Here is a 20,027-nt window from a genome sequence, read left to right on the forward strand (position 1 = left end):
AGTACAGCGTGCAGGAAACCAGCTTTTGTATGACTGCAACTGGATGCAGTGAAGGCTGTTTGCACGGGGGGTTTTCAGAGTCTTGTGGGTGTTAGATTTAGTGACTGCGTGGTCAGACAGAGTACAGGGATCTCTCAAATGTAGGGAGGTAGAAGAGTGAACTCTTTCTTGTCTTGGAAGGAAGCTAATTAGGACTTTAAAGATGTTTTCACTTCTTCAGAGAATGCTTAGTTTCAAATTGGAAAGTTGTGGTTTGCTGTCAGGTTATCCTGTGTTGTGTTCCACTCTTTCTCTATTGTTTATGGGAAGACTTCTGTTTTCTCAGTATTTCACACTAGCATTCCTTCACATACATATCAGCAGCTCCTCATACCTCCACTCTGTGGTACCACAGCTCTTTCTGTGGTGTGACTGCAGCATATCACTGTGTTCTGCAGGTGTCTCGCAAGCGCTCAGCTATAGACCACATGGGAGATGTGCTCCTGTATCTAGAAGACACTTTCCCATTCTCAATCTGTTAACATACCTGGTTGCACCATCACTGCCCCCACTGCTCCAGGAGCCTCAGAGTCTGCTTGTTTTGTTTTTCAAGGCAGGACCACATTGCTCACTAGTGCTTCTCACTCCCCAGCATGTTGGAAGAAGATAAGGATGAGACATGTTGGAATAACCTGGAGAACTTCCGGGTGAAGCTGATCTCTGTGATAGATCCTTCCCGTATAACACCTTATCTTCGGCAGTGCAAAGTGATCAGCCACGACGACGAGGAGCAAGTTCTTAATGACCCCAGCCTGGTCATGCGCAAGCGGAAGGCAGGTGGGTCAAGTGCAGCCTTTGGCTCCATGGATCAGCAGGGGAACACAAAGTGCTCTGCTGAGAGCTGCTCATTGCACCCACTGTAGCAGGAGCTAGGTACAAAAGTTAGGTTTGAACTGTTCCTTCACAGTTAAAATGCTTTTGTTTAGTTACTGGGCAATTGGCTTAGGGCTGTCTGGGGGATCTGATCCCAGGAACTTTAATCTGCATGTGGAGAAAGTGAAGCAGTTTGTTGTTAATTTAGAAATAGGTAAAAAATAACTGACTAGAATATCCTGTCGCAATTATTTCAGGTGTTCTTCTGGACATTCTGCAGCGAACGGGACACAAGGGCTTTGAGGCATTTCTGGAGAGTCTTGAGCTTTATTATCCACAACTGTATAAGAAAGTCACTGGCAAGGAACCCAGCAGGGTGTTCTCTATGATTATAGGTAATGCTGTGTTCTGAAAAAACAGCTCCTCATTGCGTGGTGGTGTGCAAATTAAGGGGGGATTCACCTCCACTTCTGCTGCTCCTCAGCTCTGGTGAGCAGAGGCAGGAGCGTTCCCTGTGTGCTTCAGAAGGGATCTGGCAAGAATAATGTCACAGGGTGGAGGAGGGAGCAGAAGGTTCAGTTCTTCCTTCTGCCTGTTCTGTCAGTGACATTGATGCAGGAATGTGCAGAGCAGGGGGGAACTGTGGCTATTTTCATCACATGTGTCTTCAGGGTTTGCGTGCTTGTGTGTGGCATGTGATGATCCCGGGCTGCAGTGGCAAGTGGGTGGGAGCCTGTGCTCTGTGTGTGTCTCTGGGGACAGGCAGGACAGCAGAGGCTGACGCCTGCCCCCCAAACAGACACCGCTGGGGAATCGGGCCTGAGCCAGCTCCTCATGAATGAGATCATGAAGCTGCAGAGCACGGTGCAGGAGGAGCGGCGGAAGGCGCAGGAGCTCACCGTGTGGCTGCACACCAAAGAGGACACCATCAGAGAGCTGTGGGTGAGGGACAGCCTGCTCCGCAAGCACCAGGAGCGGGCACAGAAGATGAAGGAGGAGAGGGACAGCCTGAGCAAGGAGCTGCGGAAGTGCAAGGACGAGAACTACAGCTTGGCAATGAGCTATGCCAGACAGAGCGAGGAGAAGAGCGCTGCCCTCATGAAGAACCGGGACCTGATCCTAGAGGTCAGTCAGCCTTTTCCCAAGCTTCCCCTTTACCTGATCCCTGGAAGGCTGTGCTGTGCCCCAGGCTTGGTTTTGCCCAGGGTGGTCTGGAGCAGTCCAGAACTGTGCATCTTCTCTAGCAGGTGGCACGTCTTGGGGGTTCCTAGCTCAGCCCTGTAGGCCCATGTGCTACAAATTGTGCTGTGAAGAATTAAGTCTTTCCCTCGTTCCAGACTGTGCGCTCTCACAAAAGCAGCACAGGAACAACACACATCTATTAGCACACAGGCAGGACTCTCCAGAGCACCAAACTTCCTGAGGAAAACAGAGCTGGGGAGAAACGTGCCCCATGTTTCTCTGGGGAATGGAGTGAGAACTGCTTTTGCAGGTCGGAATTTTCTCCTTGTTACCGATGAGCTCTTGAACCTTCTTACAGATCGACCACTTGAAGCACAGCCTCATGAAGGCTGAGGATGACTGCAAACTGGAGCGTAAGCACACAATGAAACTGAAGCACGCCATAGAGCAGCGTCCAAGCCATGAGGTGATGTGGGAGATCCAGCAGGAGAAGGAGTTGCTCTTGGCCAAGAATCAGGAGCTGGAGAACACTCTCCAGGTTGGTGGCGGTGGTTGAATACAGACTCCTGAGAAGTGATTGTCTGTAGCAGCCAGGCCAGCGATGAGGCTGCACTGCAGATTGTGTGGGTCAGCTTGTTCTCACAAGTGAAATAACGCGTTTGGGACTGTGAGGACAGAGTTAACATGGAGTTAGATGGTTGCTGTACTTCTTTTGTCCAGGAGGTTGCCAGGGAACAGAACTTGGAGAAGAGCCTCTCCAAGGAGGCTTCAGAGAACGACTGTAGCCAAATCCTAGAAGAACGCCGGGAGCTGTTGAACACCATCTACAGCCTTCGCAAGGAGCTGCGGCGAGCAGAGGTGCTCCAGGACAAAGTACGTGATGCCGTGCAAATCCCTGCTGAGGGGCACTGGGTAAGACAGGCAGGGGAAGCACCTGCAGTGGGGAGCAGAGGAGCTGCTCAGCAGCAGTCCTCACTGCTCCTGCTCTTCAGTTACAGTTTGAAAAAAGACACGCTAATATTTTAGCATTCAGTGTCTGTGGCAGCAGCTGTTCACAGTCCCTGCCTCAGCCTGGGTGATGGGAGCTTTAATCATGACTGATAGCTCAGGAACATGTAAACCCATCATGTCAGCAGACCTCCTAGACGGGTTGACCAACCTTCTGGTTCACCCTGCTCCAGCTGGAGCTGAACTGCTCCAGCTGGCTGAGCTTTGACGTGGCATGGAGGAGGTCTGGCCACAGCAGTCAGTGGCACAGAGCAGAAGTGGGGGGAGTCTAGCTCAAGCTCTGCTCAGAAGCAGGGTGCTCATGACCTTGTCTCCACAGTATGCAGAGGAGAAGGAGATGCTTGAACTCCAGTGCACATCTCTGAGGAAGGACTCCCAGATGTATAAAAAACGGATTGAAGCTGTCTTGAAGCAGATGGAGGAAGTGGCTTCAGAAAGAGACCAGGTGATAAAACATTCATTCCTCTTGGAGCTGCTGCTAATCCCTGCTTTGCTGCTTGAAGCGGGCAGATACTGTAACCCTGAATGTACTCGTGTGACGTGCCATGACAGATTGTCCCTTACACCAGGCGCTCCTGACCCGAGAACAGTTCTATGTGCAGTACTCCAAGAACCTGGTTGAGAGGGACACTTACCGCAAGCAGATCCGGGAGCTGGGCGAGCGCTGTGATGAAATGCAGCTGCAGCTCTTCCAAAAGGAGGGTCAGTTACTGGCGATGGAAGCCAAGCTGAAAAGACTGCAGCTGGAGCTACCCACACCGGTACGCCTGCGGGGTTGTCATCACGATGGCTTGGGAAGGGGAGTATGGGGACAGAGTGTGGCTGCTTGGAGGCCTTTGCCCTTGACCAGCTCAGATTCAGCTGCGTGGGTAACTATTTCCATGCAAATGTTGAGTTTAGAATAAAGGAAGACATGATGGTTCCTGTTACCTCACGCTAGTTCCTGGCATGGGTAAGCTGGACTCATGCAAGCAGAGGCCTTCTGTGTTTGGAGCATATCCAAAGATGATGAGGGGATCCTCAATCACCAAAGAGTGACATCTATTTAGAGACGGTGTATGAACCATTTGAATGAATTTGGGAGCAGGGTGTAAGGGTGCTAAGGTTTCTGGAACTAAAAGAGACATGCAGGGGGTTTAATTAGTGTGGTATCTTGTGTACTGTCTCCAAGCAATCAGACAGGAGTGTGGGAGGGAGGAAGTTCACACTTCTCTGTTTTCTGGAACTTCTGATCTCCTGTATATTCTCTTACTGCCACTTCCTTGCTTATAAGGAATGATTCATTTACATTGGTTTTATTTCAGACCTCTGACCTGGATGATACATCCTCCAGAGACTCCCAGGAAGTGAGTACGGTGCCTTGTTTACCTTTTACTTCTGGGATGGTTCCGGAGGCCGAAAGTATCAATAAGGCCAAAGGAACGAGATTTATTCATGGAGGATAAATCCATGAGTAGATCTGTAAACTTCTGGCTCAGCCTGCTGTGTTGCTGGCAGTAAGATGCACTAGGGAAGGGTCAGTTTTATGTGTGTCCTGTTTCTTATATTCCTCCATCTGTTCCTAGCTACAGTATGAGACAGAGTAAGAGGCAGTTCTCATGTTCTTGCTTTGTTTCTGTCCCACAGCTTACTCTTCACGGTCACCTAGATGAAGACACACAGCCCACTAAAAGTAAGGCTTCTTGGGAAACATAGAGTAGAATTCCTGAGAGGATGGTCCAGTGTCTGAAAGGGACAGGAGAAGCTGTTCCTGGGTTTTATTTTTAGTGAGGAATAGTAATCTGACTGGGGACTTGGTTTGTGAGGGATGCTTCTGAGTGGAGTGTGCTTGGCATTCCGAGTAAGACCTCTGTGAGATGGCTCAGAACAGGTACCCGTAAATCAAGTCATTCTGCTGTACCACCATCCTTCTCACCTATCAAAAGGAGAACATTGGGAACAGTAAATGCTTGCAAAGCTTTTTTGAGAGAAAAAGCTCCCCAGTCTGTCTTTTTACTACATGGTCTCTAAAAGGGTCTTTGCTACAGCTGAACGACCTGGGAAAAGTGGTATCATTAGATCATCTTAGCACATCGAGTCTTTCTTTTTGAGGTAATCTGTCTATTGAATTTGTCCAGGAAAATCACCTGGTGCCTTTGGGTAATAGCTCCTGGGTGCCCTCCCTCCCCCAGTCCTCTTGCAATTGTGGCAGAGCTGAGAACAGAACAAACCTCCTTCCACTTCTGCTGGACCATGTGGCATTCTCCAGGAATTTTTCCCTCCCCTCTTCCCTTTTACGTTGCAGGCTATTTTCACAAGAGCAGAATCAAGTAGTTAATGCTGTCACTGCCTCTGTTTCTGTGGCATCCCCAGTGGAAATGATTCAGCAGTGTGGAAAGGAGTTAATAGGCTCCTCTAAGAACTTGAAAATCTCTTTCAAAACATGTTGAGCAAGGAAGGAAACTGGCACGGTAGAAGCAGCTTTCTGTTTGGTCTCCTGGGAGATCTAAATGATCCTTTCATTCATTGAGATGGGAGATTTTTCATAAAAGCCAAAAAACACAGGTCCAAAAAGCCTTTTATTATTCTATCTCACTGGGTTCAGAAACATTTATCGTGATACTTGATCATTCCATAAGGAGTTTCACCAAAATGTGGTCTGATGTGAAGTGCCTTGATGTGCACAACAGAGTTGTTGGGGAACAGGGACAAGTTATGGTTAAAATAAGGATTAACACGATTTCTTGTGGTGATGTCAAATATGATTATTTTTTTAGTGATGCTCAGCAGAGGTGCTGCTTTGCAAAGGTTCGTTTTGCTCCTGCATACACAGAAACAAGAAAGCTCCCGCCTCTTTCTGAGCCTGGTGGGGAACTCCATCATCCTGAGCAGGATTGAGGGTTCAACTGAAATGAGAAGTGTCTGAATCCTGACGTTTTGCAGCGTGGTTTCAGTTCTGCTGTTACACTGAGCGTAGCGCCGGGCAGCTGTGGCATTACAGCTATTGCTGTTTGATGAACTGGTGGAGGGAGAAATTACTTCACAATGGCAACTCTGACTAAACCTGTGATTTTTCCATCCCTTAGAAGACTGCCCTGAAGGACAAAGCCAGCAATTTAGCACTCAAGGGAGCAGTCTGCCTCCAAAGTCACCAAGTGTAAGAGAACCTTTGTGGGCTCTTCTTTATAACAACTGGGGTTTGTGATCTTTATTGGTCTTGTTAAGGATGGATTTACCAGGTTTGAGAAGCAGCTACTGCTTTTCCAAAACCTGAGCACTTTGTGCAAAATTCACTTTACAAGAAGGGTGAGCTCTGAACAGCAGAACACTTATGGTGGGTATTTCTCCATCTGTGTCTAGAAACTTCTAATCACTTTCTGGCCTTCATCTCTGGGTATGGATGTTTTCCAGTTTAATTGCCCACAGTATTCCTGTTGGTACAGGAAACAGAATCCCAAATTTACAAATGGGAGACAATAAAGACGGTAAAACTATGTGAAACAGAGGTATTGCCACCCTGCACACACAATAGTGGACAGCCCAGAAATGAACAGGCTCTACTTCATTCTGCTGGCCCAAGCAGAGGCAGGAAGCTGTATGCAGTGGACTGCTTTCCTGGAGGAGGGGTTTGGTAGTGAACAGCTCTTCATGGTCATCTGACAGCAAAGGTTCCCATTTTTTTCTCCTTCAATTAAATGTAATATGATTAATTGCACAAACAAGTTGTAGAGGAGAAATGACCAGGCTCCTTTGGGTGGTCTGCAGCCCTTCAGCCTGCCAGGACCAGAAGCAGTACCTCAGCGTTGGAACCTTTGCAGAGTGGGTTTGCACTGCCTGGTGCTAACACTGACCTGATCTTCAGAGGAATTCAGTTCATCCTTGTTTGGATTTTTTTCCAGTTCAAGGAGTGTGTTTTAGCCAACGAGGAACTGGCAGAAAAGGAGCGGAGGAGGATGAAGGACTGCTTCGAGCGTTACCAAAGGTCTGGACTTCACTAAGCAGGACTCATTTAGACATACCCGTGTGACTTAGCTGATCAGCTTGTTGTATGCATTTTCTCTTTTCTGTCCATCCCCTGTCCTCAAGCTTGATTCATGGAGGGTATAAATTCATCACAGATCTTATCTTTAGAGGCTCAGGCTTTTAGCTGAACTGTTTGAGACTCCTGTTTTAGTACCACAGGCAGCCAAGGTAGCAGTGACCATGTTTGCTCCAGACCATGCAGATGGTTCCACAGCAGGGAGTGGAGGGTGTTCCAAAGAACTGCAAGTTTAATAACTTTGATAGATTCCTCCCATGAGAGTAAATGTCTGACATTCACTGTCTGCCTGACAAACTGCTGCCATTCAAGACCAAGCTGCATGACTGTGAATAGGGGCAGGTTTCCATCCTCCATCCTGTTCAGATGCTCTTATTTGAAGGCCTGTTCTGCAAACACTTGATGTCTTCACTGATCGCTGCTGTTCTGGAGCATGAGAGCAATGAAAACCTTGTAAAACAGGGACCTTAGTGTTAGTTTTAGGTAGAAGTGTGCTCCTAATGACTGTTGACAGCAGTATTATTATTAAAGGAAGGGCTTTGTGTAGGATTTCTTGGCTTCCTCAACTGAACAGCAGCAGTACCCCACACTTCAAGAAGTGTAAGAGTGTCTTCATCAGTTCAGACCAATTCTGTCTCTTTGCTTGCCACCAGTCAGCGCTTTGTGGGGTGTGTGAGCAAACCCTTGCGTTCACCTCGCCCCGAGTGCACTGGCACACCCTGAGCTCCCCAACGCATTCAAATGCCACTTGTTTGCAGAAACTCTCTTCTAAAACTGAACCTTCGAGTCTTGCTTTCAGGAAGAGAGCGCTGCGACGGGCACCGAAGGGCCGGCACCACGAGGCTGATTGCGAGAACACCACCGGCAGCGACAACACCGACACCGAGGGCTCCTGAGCGCGGGAGGCGACCAGCACCGGGGCTGTGCGGGGTCTGTGTGTGTGTCCCCATGGACTCAGTGGGTTTTAAAGCCTATAAACAAACGTGTATGGGAAATTAATGCTTGTAACAGTGTTCTTTAGGGCTGAGGTCCCCTTGTCCGTCTCCTTCTCTGGAGCCATTCTGTGTAACCTGCTCTGGCTGTCGCTGCCTTGGTGGCGCTTGCACTGGATGCTCTCCAGTGGTCCCTTCCACCCCCAGTGGTTCTGGGGTCTCTCTCCTAACACTGTAGTGTGATGGGAGGTCTGTGGTGCACAAGTGAACGGGATGAACTCTCTGTGGGCGCAAAGCCGAGGCTGAGTGAGCCCCACGGGGCGCGGGGGGAGCCGCTCCCCAACTGAGGGAGGAGACGCCTCGGGCGGGCCCCGCTCCGGGCGCCGCCGCTGCCCTCACCCAACATGGCGGCCGGCGCCTCAGTGCCCGCCCCCTCCGCGCGCCTGCGCCAGCGCCATGCAGCGCGCGGCGCGGCCGTTGCTCGGGGCCCTGCTCCGTGCTGCCCCGTCATGGCGGCCCCGGCCCGCGCCGCCGCCCCGCCGCCCGCTGCACCACCGCCCGCCCCGCCGCCCGGCATGTACCGACACCGGCACAGGCACCGGCCCCGACCCCGGCCCCGGCCAGCCGCGGGCCGCGCACTATCGCCTCGTGTACACCTGCAAGGTGCGCGGCGGGGTGTGGGGGGCCGGGGCGGTGTGTGAGGTACCGGGCGGGGTGTGAGGGCCGGGCCGGGCGCTGCGGGCCGAGGCAAACGACCCTTCCCAGAGGCAAATCCCAGGAGCGGGGGGCAGGCTGGCACAAAGCTGTGCAGCATCGTAACACACAGACCACCTTGTGGTAGGCAGGGATGAGGGAGCGGGAAAGAAGCGTTTTACTGAGGTAAAAAAGGTGTTTTTCTCGCAGAGCCGCGGTCAGCGTGCTCATGGACACGTTCTGTTTGCTTTGTAGGTCTGCCAGACCCGATCGGCCAAAACCATCTCCAAGCTGGCGTACCATAGCGGCGTGGTGATCGTGAGGTGCCCGGGCTGCGGGAACCACCACGTCATGGCTGACAACCTGGGCTGGTTCTCGGACCTGGAGGGGAAGCGGTAGGTGTGCGGTGAGGCAGGGGGCTGCCGGGCCCTCAGCTGCCACCTTGGTTCTCTGGTGCTTCCAAAATGCGGTTCAGAGCAAACCAGGGGGTTTGCTGGTGGTTTAATTCTGTTTCACCCAGTTTCTCAAAGCACACAAAGTGGGGTCTGTAATCTGTAACTTCACCATCATTATCTAGGATCCGAATAGAATCCTAGAATGGTTTGGGTTGGGAAGGAACTGGAAGATCCAGTTCCAACCCCGCTGCCACGGTGTAAAGCTGCAGCAGCAGCTTTGTGGTTCGCAGGCACCTTATTGGTGCCAGTAGGTGAATTACTGTGACTGGCGCTCTGTTCTTCCTCAGGCTTTGTCCCATCACTGCCAGGTTCCCTGGCTAAATGTTCCAGACATGTACACTGTTGAATTTCAATTATTTCTGACTCCCTGAGATGCCTTTAAGGATTTCTGGTTAGCTGCAATTGTTAAATCATTGATCCTGATGGATTAAAATAGACCCAGAAGGTTTGGGTGGTTTTCTCTGCTTCCCAAAGTTTTTATGGAGAGCCGTAGTGATGCTCAGTGTGAGGCACTGTGTAGTGTTAACCCAAAGTGGGGAAGGAGGAGCAAGCCTGCGCTTGGCCCCTGTGCTTGGCCTTTGCTGTGGAGTCACTGTTGGTTTTCAAACTGCTGTTCAGGAATATCGAGGAGATCCTGGCAGCCAAAGGGGAGAAGGTGAGACGTGTGGCTGGTGAGGAGGCCCTGGAGCTGCTCCTGGAGAGCTCGGCAGAGACCGGGTCCGGAGGGGAACCCGCGGAGGGAGAAGGTGGGGAAGTGCCCCCCAAGATCGGCAGCAAGGGGCAGACCTGACAGTTGGGGCCTGTGTCATCCTGCTGATGGCGAGAGAGACTCTTAACCTTTATTCCTTGATTTCAGTGGTATGTATTTAATAAACTGGGGTTTTGGTCTTTCTCTGTTGTGTGTCTTGTGCAGTTTTGCCTTTGAGCAGGCTGATGTTTTTAGGGATGGAGCCTGGATGTTTGTCTTGGTACTTGTTCTGCTGATTTAAGGCAAGCTTCGGTGCTTCAGCAGAGTCAGAGCTTTGTTTTCTGCTGAGAAAGGAACCTGTAGCTCTTGGTCTCTATTAGCCTAAGGAGGTGCAGCTGGGCTGGAGGCTTCAGCCATGGCTCCTGGCCTTGCCCAGGTGCTGCTGCAGAGCTGATGAGCAGAAGAGACAATTGGTACCACCTGAAGAGATGGCCAGACCCTGTGTGTGCTGGCAAAGCCAGAGTGACCCCGCAGGAGGCTCAGATTAATGCCTGGTGCTGCTTTGTCCTTCCCTCGCCATCCTCCAGAGCCCTGCTCCGGTGCCCTGGTGTCGGGGCTGAAAGCCTGGTGTGTTTGTGGGTGACAGCGTGAGCCGCTGCCCCCGTGCTGGGGGATCCCACTTGGCGCTGAGCGGCCCCGGCGCTGGGTTATGCAATTCCGTGTGGCTGAGGGGGAGGATGGGCGTGAAGGCAAGATTAATATTTCTTGAAGCACGTTGGAGATAAGTAGAGCACCTAGAAAGTTGTCTGAAGAGTTACTTGACAGTTATTGAGCTTATTAACGCTGCTGCTGCATGTTAAAATCAGCTAGAAGAAAAAATAATACTGTAATAAATGAGGAATGTAGGAGCTTATCAGCATGTAGCACTCGGGTAGCGATGAATCAGGCAGGAGGTGATCACACTGTGCTTTGCTAGAGCTTGCTTCCTCTGCCTGCATGAAAGTTTAACTGCTCTTGAGGTCCATTAGCATGAAGCACAGTGAAGTAGCTGCTTTCTATGGTTTTAAACTTGCAATCAAAGAGTAATTCCAGTTGGAAGTGACCTCTGGAGGTTTCTAGTCAAACCCCCTTGTTCAGAGGAGGATGCTCAGGGTCTTGTCTTGAATATCTCTGAGGATACAGATCCCACAACCTCTTTGCGCTCCTGTTCTGGTATTTGGCCAGTAACACTAACTGAAATTCCCTGTGTTTTGGCTTGCACCGTTACCTTCTTTCCAAACCCTGTCTCTGTTCTCTCTGCCCTCCCATTAGTGAGCTACAAGAGCAGTAAAATCCCTCATAGCCTTCCTGTCTCTGGGCTGAACAAACCCCATTCTTTCAGCCAAGCACATCCAGGTGCTCATGCTCCTTAATCAGCCAAGGATTCAGCAAGGGCCTTGCAGGTGTTAATGGGTTTACTTCATCTGAAGTGTTCCTGGTAAGTTTATATGTGTGGCAGTATAAGCACGGATCAAACAGGAAAGTGGTTGAGTGTTCCTGTTATATGGAAGTTCAGAGTGATGGAACAGCATTGAGGGGCAGGAACTTTGTCCGTCAGCTGCTCGTGTGTGCTCAGATCCTGGTGAAGCACAGTGCTGGGGAACAGCTTGGTGCTGCAGTGACCCAGGGGTGAGTTAAGCAGAGTGTTGCAGCCTGGCCCAGCGCCGGGCACTCAGCGCTGTGAGCTGTGGGCACGTGTTTGCTCTGCTGGAGCAGGGATTGTTTCGTTACCTTTTCCCTGAAAATCAGCGTTGTGCTTCCCTTGTGCTGGTGCTTTGCTCGTGGCTCAGAGCAGCTGTGCCAGGAGCCGGGTTGCCCTGGAGACACTTAATTTACAACCTGACCTTTTTATGCTGGTTTTCTTTACCTTTCTGACCTGTTCCTGTGCCCCAGCTATGGAAAGGTGGGGATAGCTTTTGCTGTGTAAAATGCTGCTTTCAGCTGGAGAAGTGAGGGTTGTTGTGTGCAGGAATTTGCATGTAACACAGAAGGATTTGTGGCTCATGGACTGCAGATTAAAAAAAGACTTTTGTGCTGCCTTTTGAAGCGGGTTTTTGTGTCTCGGGGAAGTGGGTCTGGGCTGAAGGAGGCCCTGGATGAGCTCACTTTGGCTGGGAGCAGCCTGGCAGGCTGGGCTTTAGGGAGCAGGGAGAAGAGAAGCCTTTCTGCTCACCTGGAGGTGTGTCAAGATGAGAAGAAAGCAAGAGGAAGCCTGTGCAGCAGAGAGCGACTGGTGGTGCAGCCGAGCAGGTGAGTCTTTGTGGCTTGGAGGAGAGGAGGCGATTTCAAGGGAGGCAAAGTGACCTTCACAGAGTGGGCAGCAAACATGAAGTGTTTGCAGGTTCCTTGAAGCATTTCACTGGCTGTCAAGGGATGGAGCCTGAATCTTGTCCCACGAGGGGTTTTCTGTAAAACACCAAATACTTTGCCTCTTGTTTTGCGCCTCTGAGCAAACCCTCCTTTTGTAATGCAGCCAGATCCCAGAGTTAGTCTGGCTGCTGTGGGACTCGGGGGGTTGTGTCTCTTTGCTGCTGGGGTTACTGGTGGCGTGGCCCAGGCCCTGGAGGCAGCGGTGTTTGGTGAAGGTGGGGGCGATGGGGGCTCTGTGGGACTTGCTGAGGGAAGGCCTGTGGCAGGCCAAGACAAGGGGAGTGGGCTGCAGATCCTCCTTGTCTGGGGCTACCTGACATAACCACTTCTGCTTTCTGCTACCAGGGTGCAGGAGCATGTTGTGTAGACCGTGCAGGACTCCTGCTGCCCCGCAGGGAGCCGGCAGCTCTGCGCCCTGCCGTGCGTGCGGTGCTGCGCTGCGGGGGCTCGGCTGCACCGCGGAGCCACATGGGAGCTGCTCCAGGGATTTGCTGCCTCGCTGACAGCGATGGGGCAGGTACGTGTCTGCTCCTGTAGCATCAGTGCAGTGAAGAGGGGCACTGGGGGCTGTGAAATGAATCACCACTTAGTTGTGCTGCCTGCACAGGGTCTAACATAGATGGGTTGTGGGCCTCCAGATCCTGCTGTAGCGCAGGCCCCTGGGCTGGGCTTGCTGCAGAGCCAGACAGGAGTTAACTTGGCGCATGGCTGTGTCCAGGCCTAGCGGGGTCCCAGCAGATTGCTCTGGAGAGCTGCCGAAAGCTGCGCAGCTCCAGCCCAGAGTTTGCAGTGCCTGGGTGCTCCTGCAGGCCGAGAGCCCCTCCAGCCACATGGAGCTCAATGATGGCCAGAGCAGCAGCACGAGGCTCTGGGGAGGGCCGAGGTAAGTGCAGGGAATCAGCCCTGATGTGACTTGGCAGATGAGCAATACAAAACCCCCCCAGGCCTGACATCAGCCATGTATCACCGGTGTCTCTTGGGACCTGTGAACAGCTGAGTACGAGAGAGCAGAGCTTTTTTCTGCTGGTGTTTTGGCATTCCTCTTCACCTCCAGCCCTGCACCAGGGACCCTGCACTGTGTAACTCACACTTCACAGCTGCAGCACTTGCGATCCAGTGAATCACCTGCATTAGCACTGCACAGGCCGCTGCAATCCTGTGTGTCTGGGTGGATGTCAGCACAGGAGAGCTCTTCCCTGTATGGGACGAAGCTCTGTGGGCCTGGCTGCCTTCGTGGTGTGGGAGAGGGGAGGGCTGGCGTGGGACACTCGCAGGGATTTGTTCTGCAGATGTTCCTTTGTGTGCTGGGGACATGGTTCTGTCCCCAGGTCACACACAGACTCCCAGTACAGAGCTGCTCATGCCCAGGCCCCCAGAGGTGTGAGAACACCTGATGGGAACGAGCTGGTGGCTCTTCATTAATCTTTGGTCAGGACTTTGGCAGCACCAGTTACTGGGCATGGGAAGACCAGCTGTGACTTGGCTTTATCCCCACAGGGCTCAGGATCCAAACCTGCTGCCGCCGGACGCGCTTCCTGGTGAAGCCCAAGGGCCTGTTCATCCCCCTGCGCTGGAAGGAGCTGGTGCTGCTGCCTGCTGCCCCGTGAGTACCTCTGCTAAGGGCCGATACCGGGGCTTTGCACAGCACTCACTGCCCCTTTCCTCTGGGAGCTGCACTGGGGAAACAAGACACAGCTCTTGGTCCAGGCGCCGAGAACACACTGAGACAGAGCTGAGCCTGAGAGGAAAAGCTCAGCCACATTCCTAGAGCCTGGAGGGCTCAAGCTGCCCGAGGAAAGCTGGTCTTGGCCACCGCAGGGCTGCTTGGTCTGCGCCGTTGTCCTGGTGACTCCTGGGCTTGCGCCGTTGCTCTGGGCAGGGAACGCTCAGGGCTCCGTGTGTTCCCTCCGCAGCCGGGCAGGGACCAGGCTCCCTCAGAGTCCCGTGTGCTCCTCATGTAAAGGAATGCGCAGGTGGGTGCTTACACCCTTTTCTTAGCCGTCACCCATGGTGACATCTGCCACCAGAGACCGCCACCCACCCCGACCCCATTCCGAGTGTGCAGGCCCAGAAATAATGAAAACTAATTCGATCACTGAAGCTTAAACACAAATATTTATTAAGCACAACCCCCCTCCCCTCGAGCTTTATTCGTTTCTAATATATTAATTCATTTGGCAGATTATTTTTTAGAAAAAAAAAAAGTACCTGTGGGTTGAAATTCCCCATTAAAATGACATTAGCAAATGCACATGTAAAAAATAAATAAGCTCGTACATTCAAGTATATGGCAAAGAATCAACACCTCGGGAAGCCTCATGGTCGGGTCCAGGTCAGCGCCTGGCTGAGAGCTGCACAGGCCCCTTTGGCAGCCGCTCACGGCGTTGTCGTGGTCAGTGTCCTCTCACAGACACAACCGAGGGCCGAGGCTGGGCCGATCCTCCCGCGCTGCTCCCAGCTCCCCGGCAGCAGCTGCCCCCATGGTCAGTGCAGGCCCGTGAGTGCCCGACGAGCAGCGTCACTGGTCTGAAAACCCTGCTGCTGGTGGGAAATGTCTCCATCAAACGCCTTGCAAATACAAAGTGCTGATTTGTTCTCTGCAGGAACAGCTCTGCTTGGGCAGAACTCGGTCCTGGAGCTGCTCAAGTCCAACATGGTGAAGAGAAAATAAAATACTCCACATCCTGAAGTTTGATGCCTGTTCCCCTCCTTGCTGGGCTTCTCCAACTGTTCGGAAAGGGGAAGGAATGTAAGTAAATGTAGACTCTGGCAGTTGTGTGTGGGGTGGAACTGACTTCCCAGCCAGCACCCGAGTCCGGAGCTCTCGTGAGGCTCCTTTCACTGGAGTCCGAACCGGAGAAAAGCTCCGCAGGGTCCAGGAGAGGCTCCGCGCTGGTCTGGGGAGAAACGGGCCATTATCTCCAGCTGCTGTGGGACACGGTGGGAGGAGGGGGTGGTTCTTCCCTCTCCTGACAAGCCAGGGCCAGGAAGCTTGGCTGGCTGCTGCAGCAGGTCACTGCTGAGTGCAGGCTTGTGCCCTGGGCACACTCACCTGGCACACGGGACTGTCCTGCATGAGCCTCCTGGCTCAGCGGCACCAGCAGCGACGAGGTGCCCACGTGTGCCCTGAACCGACGGGCAGAGCCCTCCTGCCCTTTCCCAGGCCCTGCCTGCGGTGGCAGTTCCCTTGGGGCCGTGCTGCAGCGCTGTCCTTGAGAGGTGAGCAGGGCCCGGCATGGGAGGAGCAGAGGCTGGGGAGGCAGAGGGGCTGTTGCAGGGCTCACTGCAGTGTCCTCAGCAAACCTATGACCGTGACGCAGCTGGGGTGGGGAGAGGTTTAAAAGGACTGCTGTGGCCTCTCACTTGGGTTTATTTCCTCCTGTAGAAGGAACAAAGCTGAGCAGGATGTTCCGAGGAAGAAGCCGGAGCAATTCGTGACACAGGCAAGACATGAAGACTTCAAACTGGAAAAGGTGCTTTTCTCTTCCCCTACTAAATTAAAAGTGTTGTGGAAATAAAGACATGGAGGCTGGAGTTAACCACCTGCTCTGGGCTCCTCCTTTGGCCGCCAGCACAAGTTCCTGGGATTTTAGGTGATGAGCAAAGGGGCTGCCACAGTTGCCTTCCCTGGTGCTGTGCCCAGTGTTACCGTGTCCATGTGTCCTATAAAACCCCTTGTTTAAAAACTGTCCCCCATCCACTGGGCCTCTTGTAACACCTCTGCAGAGCAGCCGGGGCACCGGTGGAGCTGCGGCTCCGGGACAGTCTGTGGCCGCGCAGGAGCGCCCGGGTTTGAAACCACCTACACTTCTTTATAAGAAACAAAACGAAACGAAAGCAGCCCCCCCAAGCCCAAGCCCAGCTCTTAGCTGGAACCAGACCGCTGCCGCTCCTCCGCTGCCTCCTGCGCCAAGGCCAGATCCACCCGCTGCTCGTCCATGCGCTTGGCCTGGACACGCTGGATCAGGCTGAAAAAGTCTTCATCGGGCATGGTGGGTCCACGGGGGATGGAGTCCGGGGGGGCGCAGCGCTGGTCATCGATCCTGGCGGACTGCACGTGAGGAGAGCAGGCGTTAGGAGGGGCAGTGACGGGACAAGTGCTGTCATGGAGGTGAGGGGCTGGGTCTGGTGTCCAGAGCACACGCTCCTGGCTGGGGCTGCGGAGCTGGTGGCTCCAGTATTGGGGAAGAGCCAACCCCTGTGGGCACTGCACAGAGGTGGGTTCTGCGGCCACCCGCTCACTTGTAGAGCAGTGACCGAGCACAGCCCTCAGAACAGGGTAGAGAGAGGGACCTGGAGGTAAAGCCAGGGCCCTGCCTGGGAGCACGGGGTGGGGGGGTCAGGGGTGGCCTTTGCCTGTGCGAGAGAAACTAGTGCTCCCCTCGATCGCGGGTACCGTCCCCCACTGCACCCATCCTGTGCTGGTACCTGGCACTTGATGAGCATGTTGAAGAACTCGTCCCCGGGCTCCTGGGAGTCCCCCTCCACGCGCAGGTGCCCCAGGTTGTTCTGTGTTATCCGCAGGCCCGGCAGGTTGCCCACGTTGGCGCGTTGGTCATCCAGGCGCCGGCTCTGGGAGCTGGCGATGAGGTCAAAGAACTCCTCTGTCTGCGGAGATGCCATCAGGGAGGACTGTGCTGGAGGGGGAGAGGAGCACAGGGCAGGGTCACGGCTCTGCTCTGCAGGACACTCAGATCCTCATCGCCAAAACTGCTCAAGCACCCGGGCTAAGGGACAGGGGCACCCTGCATGAGGGAGCAGGAACAACCCCAGCGCCGGCAACGTGCCACGTTACAGGGAGCAAACCCCACTGCCCCATCCCGCAACCATGCGCTCCGTTTCCTGAAGACTGGTGCCACAGCACAGCCCTTGGCACCCCTCTCCCAAAGGGGCTTTGGGCTGCAGCCCCGGCGGTGCCCCACACAAAGGGTGAGCACAAAGGGTGCTCTTAAACAAACACAGCCAATTTATGGGGCTGGTTCTTATTGCTCAGAGCGAAGCCAGCCTGGGCTCTGCGGTGAGAGGTCCCAGTTCAGAACCTATACATACAATCTATAACCCATCCAGACACCCAATGTGCCCCGTGTTCTCTGGCCGCGAGCAGCATCCCCTTGGCAGCACCAGGGGCTTGCATGGGGCAGAGTGACAAAGGGAGGACTTTCAAACACAGCACAGAATCTGTGCCAGGACCTCGGCAAAGCAAGTGCTGGAAATGCCTCTCAGGCAGCGCTCAATGGAAGGAGCCTGTTGGCTCCTGGCAGCCACTGGGCAGGGAAAGGCTCCCAAACAACAGACCCTGTGCTCGGGACAGGGACAAGCACAGGAAAACTGTAAGAACCCCGTCCCGATGAGTGTTCCTGTCTCTCGGAGCACAGAGCACACGAGCAGAGGGTGCTCTCGGCCTCCCAACACAACAGGATCTTTCCAGAGCCCCAGCAACACATAAAAACCTCAGCACTGACCCAAAGATGAGTATCTTTCCCTTAAGCTCACAAAGAAACCTTGACAACATCATGTCCGAAAGGCTGAGAGACCAAAGCAGAGCTGAACACAACGTGTGTCTACTTGCACATTCTGTAGAAAGCTTCACATTTCAAACTCAGCCCCCTGACTCGCCCAGCTCTCACCACCAAGCGCGCTCCTGTGTCAGAAACGTCTCTGGAAAAGCACTGCTCATTTACACCCTATTTTTAGTAGACAAAAACCTTCGCAGCCAACCTGTCACAGCCCCACCTGCCCCTCGCTGCCGCCCTGGCCCCTGCTCCAGCACCACCACCCTGAGCAGCCCCGGCCCGTGGGTCCTGCTGCACTCGAGGGATGTCGGGGTCTCCTCTTGTCTGTACTGAGCATTCGTTTGGAAACTGCTAAACTAACCCACCGGTTCAAGTGAAGGGTCTGAGCCCTTTGTGGTGGTGATTAATCGTGACCCGCACATTTCAGTGCCTCTCTCTGTTTAAACAAAGGTCCTCAACACCGTATCATAAAAAGAAGATACGAAACCGAAGCGCAGATGCAGCCTTGAGCTGCCTTTCCTGTCCCATCCATTTGTCAGACACTTCCTCAATTTATCCCTTTCTTCCTATGGGGGAGCAGGCTGTCTGCTGGAGCTTCCCATTGTTTATCCATCCCTCTGGCCTCTCTGTTCTTACACAGCACCTATCACCACAGCATCCAAGGACTGTACAAAATCCAGAAGTTTTTCCTCCATGGCAACACTATGAGGAAACCCGGCAGCACTTTAAGCTGTGTGTGGAAGCCCACGCCAGCCCTGCGTGCCCCAGCTCCCCGGGCTCTTACAAGGCTCCCTCAGCAATGACCATCAGCACCTTCCTCCTGGAGATGCTGGCAGAGGCCCAGGTCCTTGTGCCAACCTCGCTGTTTAGAAGAACCCTCTAAAGATCCATACTGAAGAAATCCAAGTGTATTTTGCATTTCTCTTACTCTCCAAGCCTCAGCTCACATTCTCCAGCCTTCCCCTCAGCAACCATTAACATAAGAATGTTTCTTCCTTCCTTAAATAATGATGGAGATTGCCAAAGAACTGCTCAGTTCAGAGCATGAGGCCTGGGGAAAAACACCACAAGATTCCCAGTAAAACCACAGCAGCTGGGCCACGCCATGGGAGCAGCATCGCTCCTGCAGCAAACGCGTGGTACTCACATATCCGCTCTCCCAGCGCAGGGACCGGTGTGGCAGCTGCCTCTGCAGCCTCCGATGGGCATTCCTCCAGCGGGCAGCGCTGATCATCCATCCGGTTGCTCTGGAACTTGCTCAACAGGTCAAAGAAACATTCCTCCTCCGAAGGGCTCCGGTTGATTTTCTGGGAAGACAGTAAAAGAGGAGAGAGTCAGAACAGCCCAGACAGCTCCCGGTGCCCAATCGCTCCGTCTGGCGCCAGCCCCTCTCCGGCTCTGTTCCGAGGTGGCTCCCGGCCGTGCCCGCGCTCGCCAAGGCTGGAGCCTGCCGGGGCCACGGCTGCTCCGTGCCTTTGTCCTCCTGGCTCCGGAACAACCTCTCCCTTTTCCTCAGTGTGCACAATCTAGCTCCATCCTCCTACAGGGCCACCTAAATTTAACCTTTGCAGGCCACTGCACCCCCAGTGCTTCCTCTCAGTGCTCCGGTGTCCTCAGCCTCTAACAGCCACCGAGCTCCAAATGCCACAAAATTACAGTTTTTCGGGAAAACAGTTCTTGCATAGAGCCCCAAATAAGCACCTTGTGCCAGACAGGGATATATTTAAGTCGTGTTGCAGAAGGGCTCAAGAATCTTTGGGAAGCGCCGTGTTGTGTCCAGCTCCCGCACAGAGAGCAGCTGGGAGAGAGATCCCAGAGTCCAGGGCAGCAGGAAGAGTGGATCTTCCCGAGGAGCCACTCCGAATGGGATATAAAATCAACAGTGATAAGAGGGCATCTGCTGGGCTGGGGAAGGCCAGTCTGGGAAGGGGCTCTGGGTCCCTCCTGGGGAGCAGCACATCCTGATGGAGAGATGGAGAGCACAGGAACAGCGGGCCCCGAGCACCAGACCTTTCATCAGGGATCTCCTTGGCCATTCATGAAGTGAAGCCCCTTGGCCAGCTCCACTGGTGGCCCCGGAGCCCTCCCTTCCCTACCAGGAATGGTGTTGGTGCTGTCCCCCACACAGAGCTCTGCGCCGGGGCAGAGGCACACGAAGCCCTTCGAGGGAGGTCTGCAATGGGGAGAGACTCGAGCTGACAGGGTTAAAGCCACAAGTTGGAGTCAGTAAATGAAGGAAAACAATTTTCCTGTATGCAAAGCGAAGCAGATGAGATG

General features: G+C 53.5%; 2 protein-coding genes across 7 annotated transcripts in view; one reads left to right on the forward strand and one right to left on the reverse strand.

The window, feature by feature from the left end:
* The first annotated feature begins 973 nt into the window (after positions 1-973).
* CARD9 (caspase recruitment domain family member 9) lies at positions 974-15,776 on the forward strand. Of its 3 annotated transcripts, XM_030506931.1 has the most exons (12): positions 974-1,247; positions 1,652-1,977; positions 2,393-2,572; positions 2,755-2,907; positions 3,362-3,487; positions 3,612-3,803; positions 4,347-4,388; positions 4,669-4,714; positions 6,108-6,178; positions 6,921-7,003; positions 7,860-7,990; positions 8,941-9,026. In XM_030506931.1, exons 1-11 carry the CDS (start codon positions 1,238-1,240, stop codon positions 7,954-7,956), a joined length of 1,326 nt encoding a protein of 441 aa, XP_030362791.1. In that variant the 5' UTR covers positions 974-1,237; the 3' UTR covers positions 7,957-7,990; positions 8,941-9,026. The 3 variants fall into 3 exon arrangements, 1 of the variants encoding a protein (XP_030362791.1); XR_003994466.1 differs by lacking the exons at positions 974-1,247; positions 1,652-1,977; positions 2,393-2,572; ... (6 more) ...; positions 6,921-7,003; positions 7,860-7,990 and adding exons at positions 8,725-8,829; positions 9,759-12,117; positions 12,583-12,754; ... (1 more) ...; positions 14,841-14,986; positions 15,623-15,776 and having other exon boundaries at positions 8,941-9,080; XR_003994465.1 differs by lacking the exons at positions 974-1,247; positions 1,652-1,977; positions 2,393-2,572; ... (6 more) ...; positions 6,921-7,003; positions 7,860-7,990 and adding exons at positions 8,725-8,829; positions 9,759-12,754; positions 13,735-13,840; positions 14,841-14,986; positions 15,623-15,776 and having other exon boundaries at positions 8,941-9,080.
* Positions 14,334-20,027, reverse strand: part of GPSM1 (G protein signaling modulator 1) — a 72,983-nt gene continuing 67,289 nt past the window's right edge. For all 4 annotated transcript variants that reach the window (XM_030506927.2, XM_030506928.1, XM_032920306.1 and 1 more), the window contains 3 exons: positions 18,898-19,057; positions 16,666-16,874; positions 14,334-16,288 (listed from right to left, as the gene is read on the reverse strand). In XM_030506927.2, coding sequence (XP_030362787.1) covers positions 16,103-16,288; positions 16,666-16,874; positions 18,898-19,057 — 555 coding nt within the window. In that variant the 3' untranslated portion in view covers positions 14,334-16,102. The remainder of the gene's footprint in view (positions 16,289-16,665; positions 16,875-18,897; positions 19,058-20,027) is intronic.

The sequence above is a fragment of the Strigops habroptila genome, chromosome 15 (genome assembly GCF_004027225.2).
Source record: "Strigops habroptila isolate Jane chromosome 15, bStrHab1.2.pri, whole genome shotgun sequence".
Taxonomy (NCBI): domain Eukaryota; kingdom Metazoa; phylum Chordata; class Aves; order Psittaciformes; family Psittacidae; genus Strigops; species Strigops habroptila.

Excerpts from the sequence above, each read along its gene's own strand:
- CARD9 (XM_030506931.1), top strand. Across the intron at positions 1,978-2,392 it reads ACCGGGACCTGATCCTAGAG|ATCGACCACTTGAAGCACAG; the intron begins GTCAGTCAGCCT and ends ACCTTCTTACAG. Across the intron at positions 2,573-2,754 it reads AGCTGGAGAACACTCTCCAG|GAGGTTGCCAGGGAACAGAA; the intron begins GTTGGTGGCGGT and ends TCTTTTGTCCAG.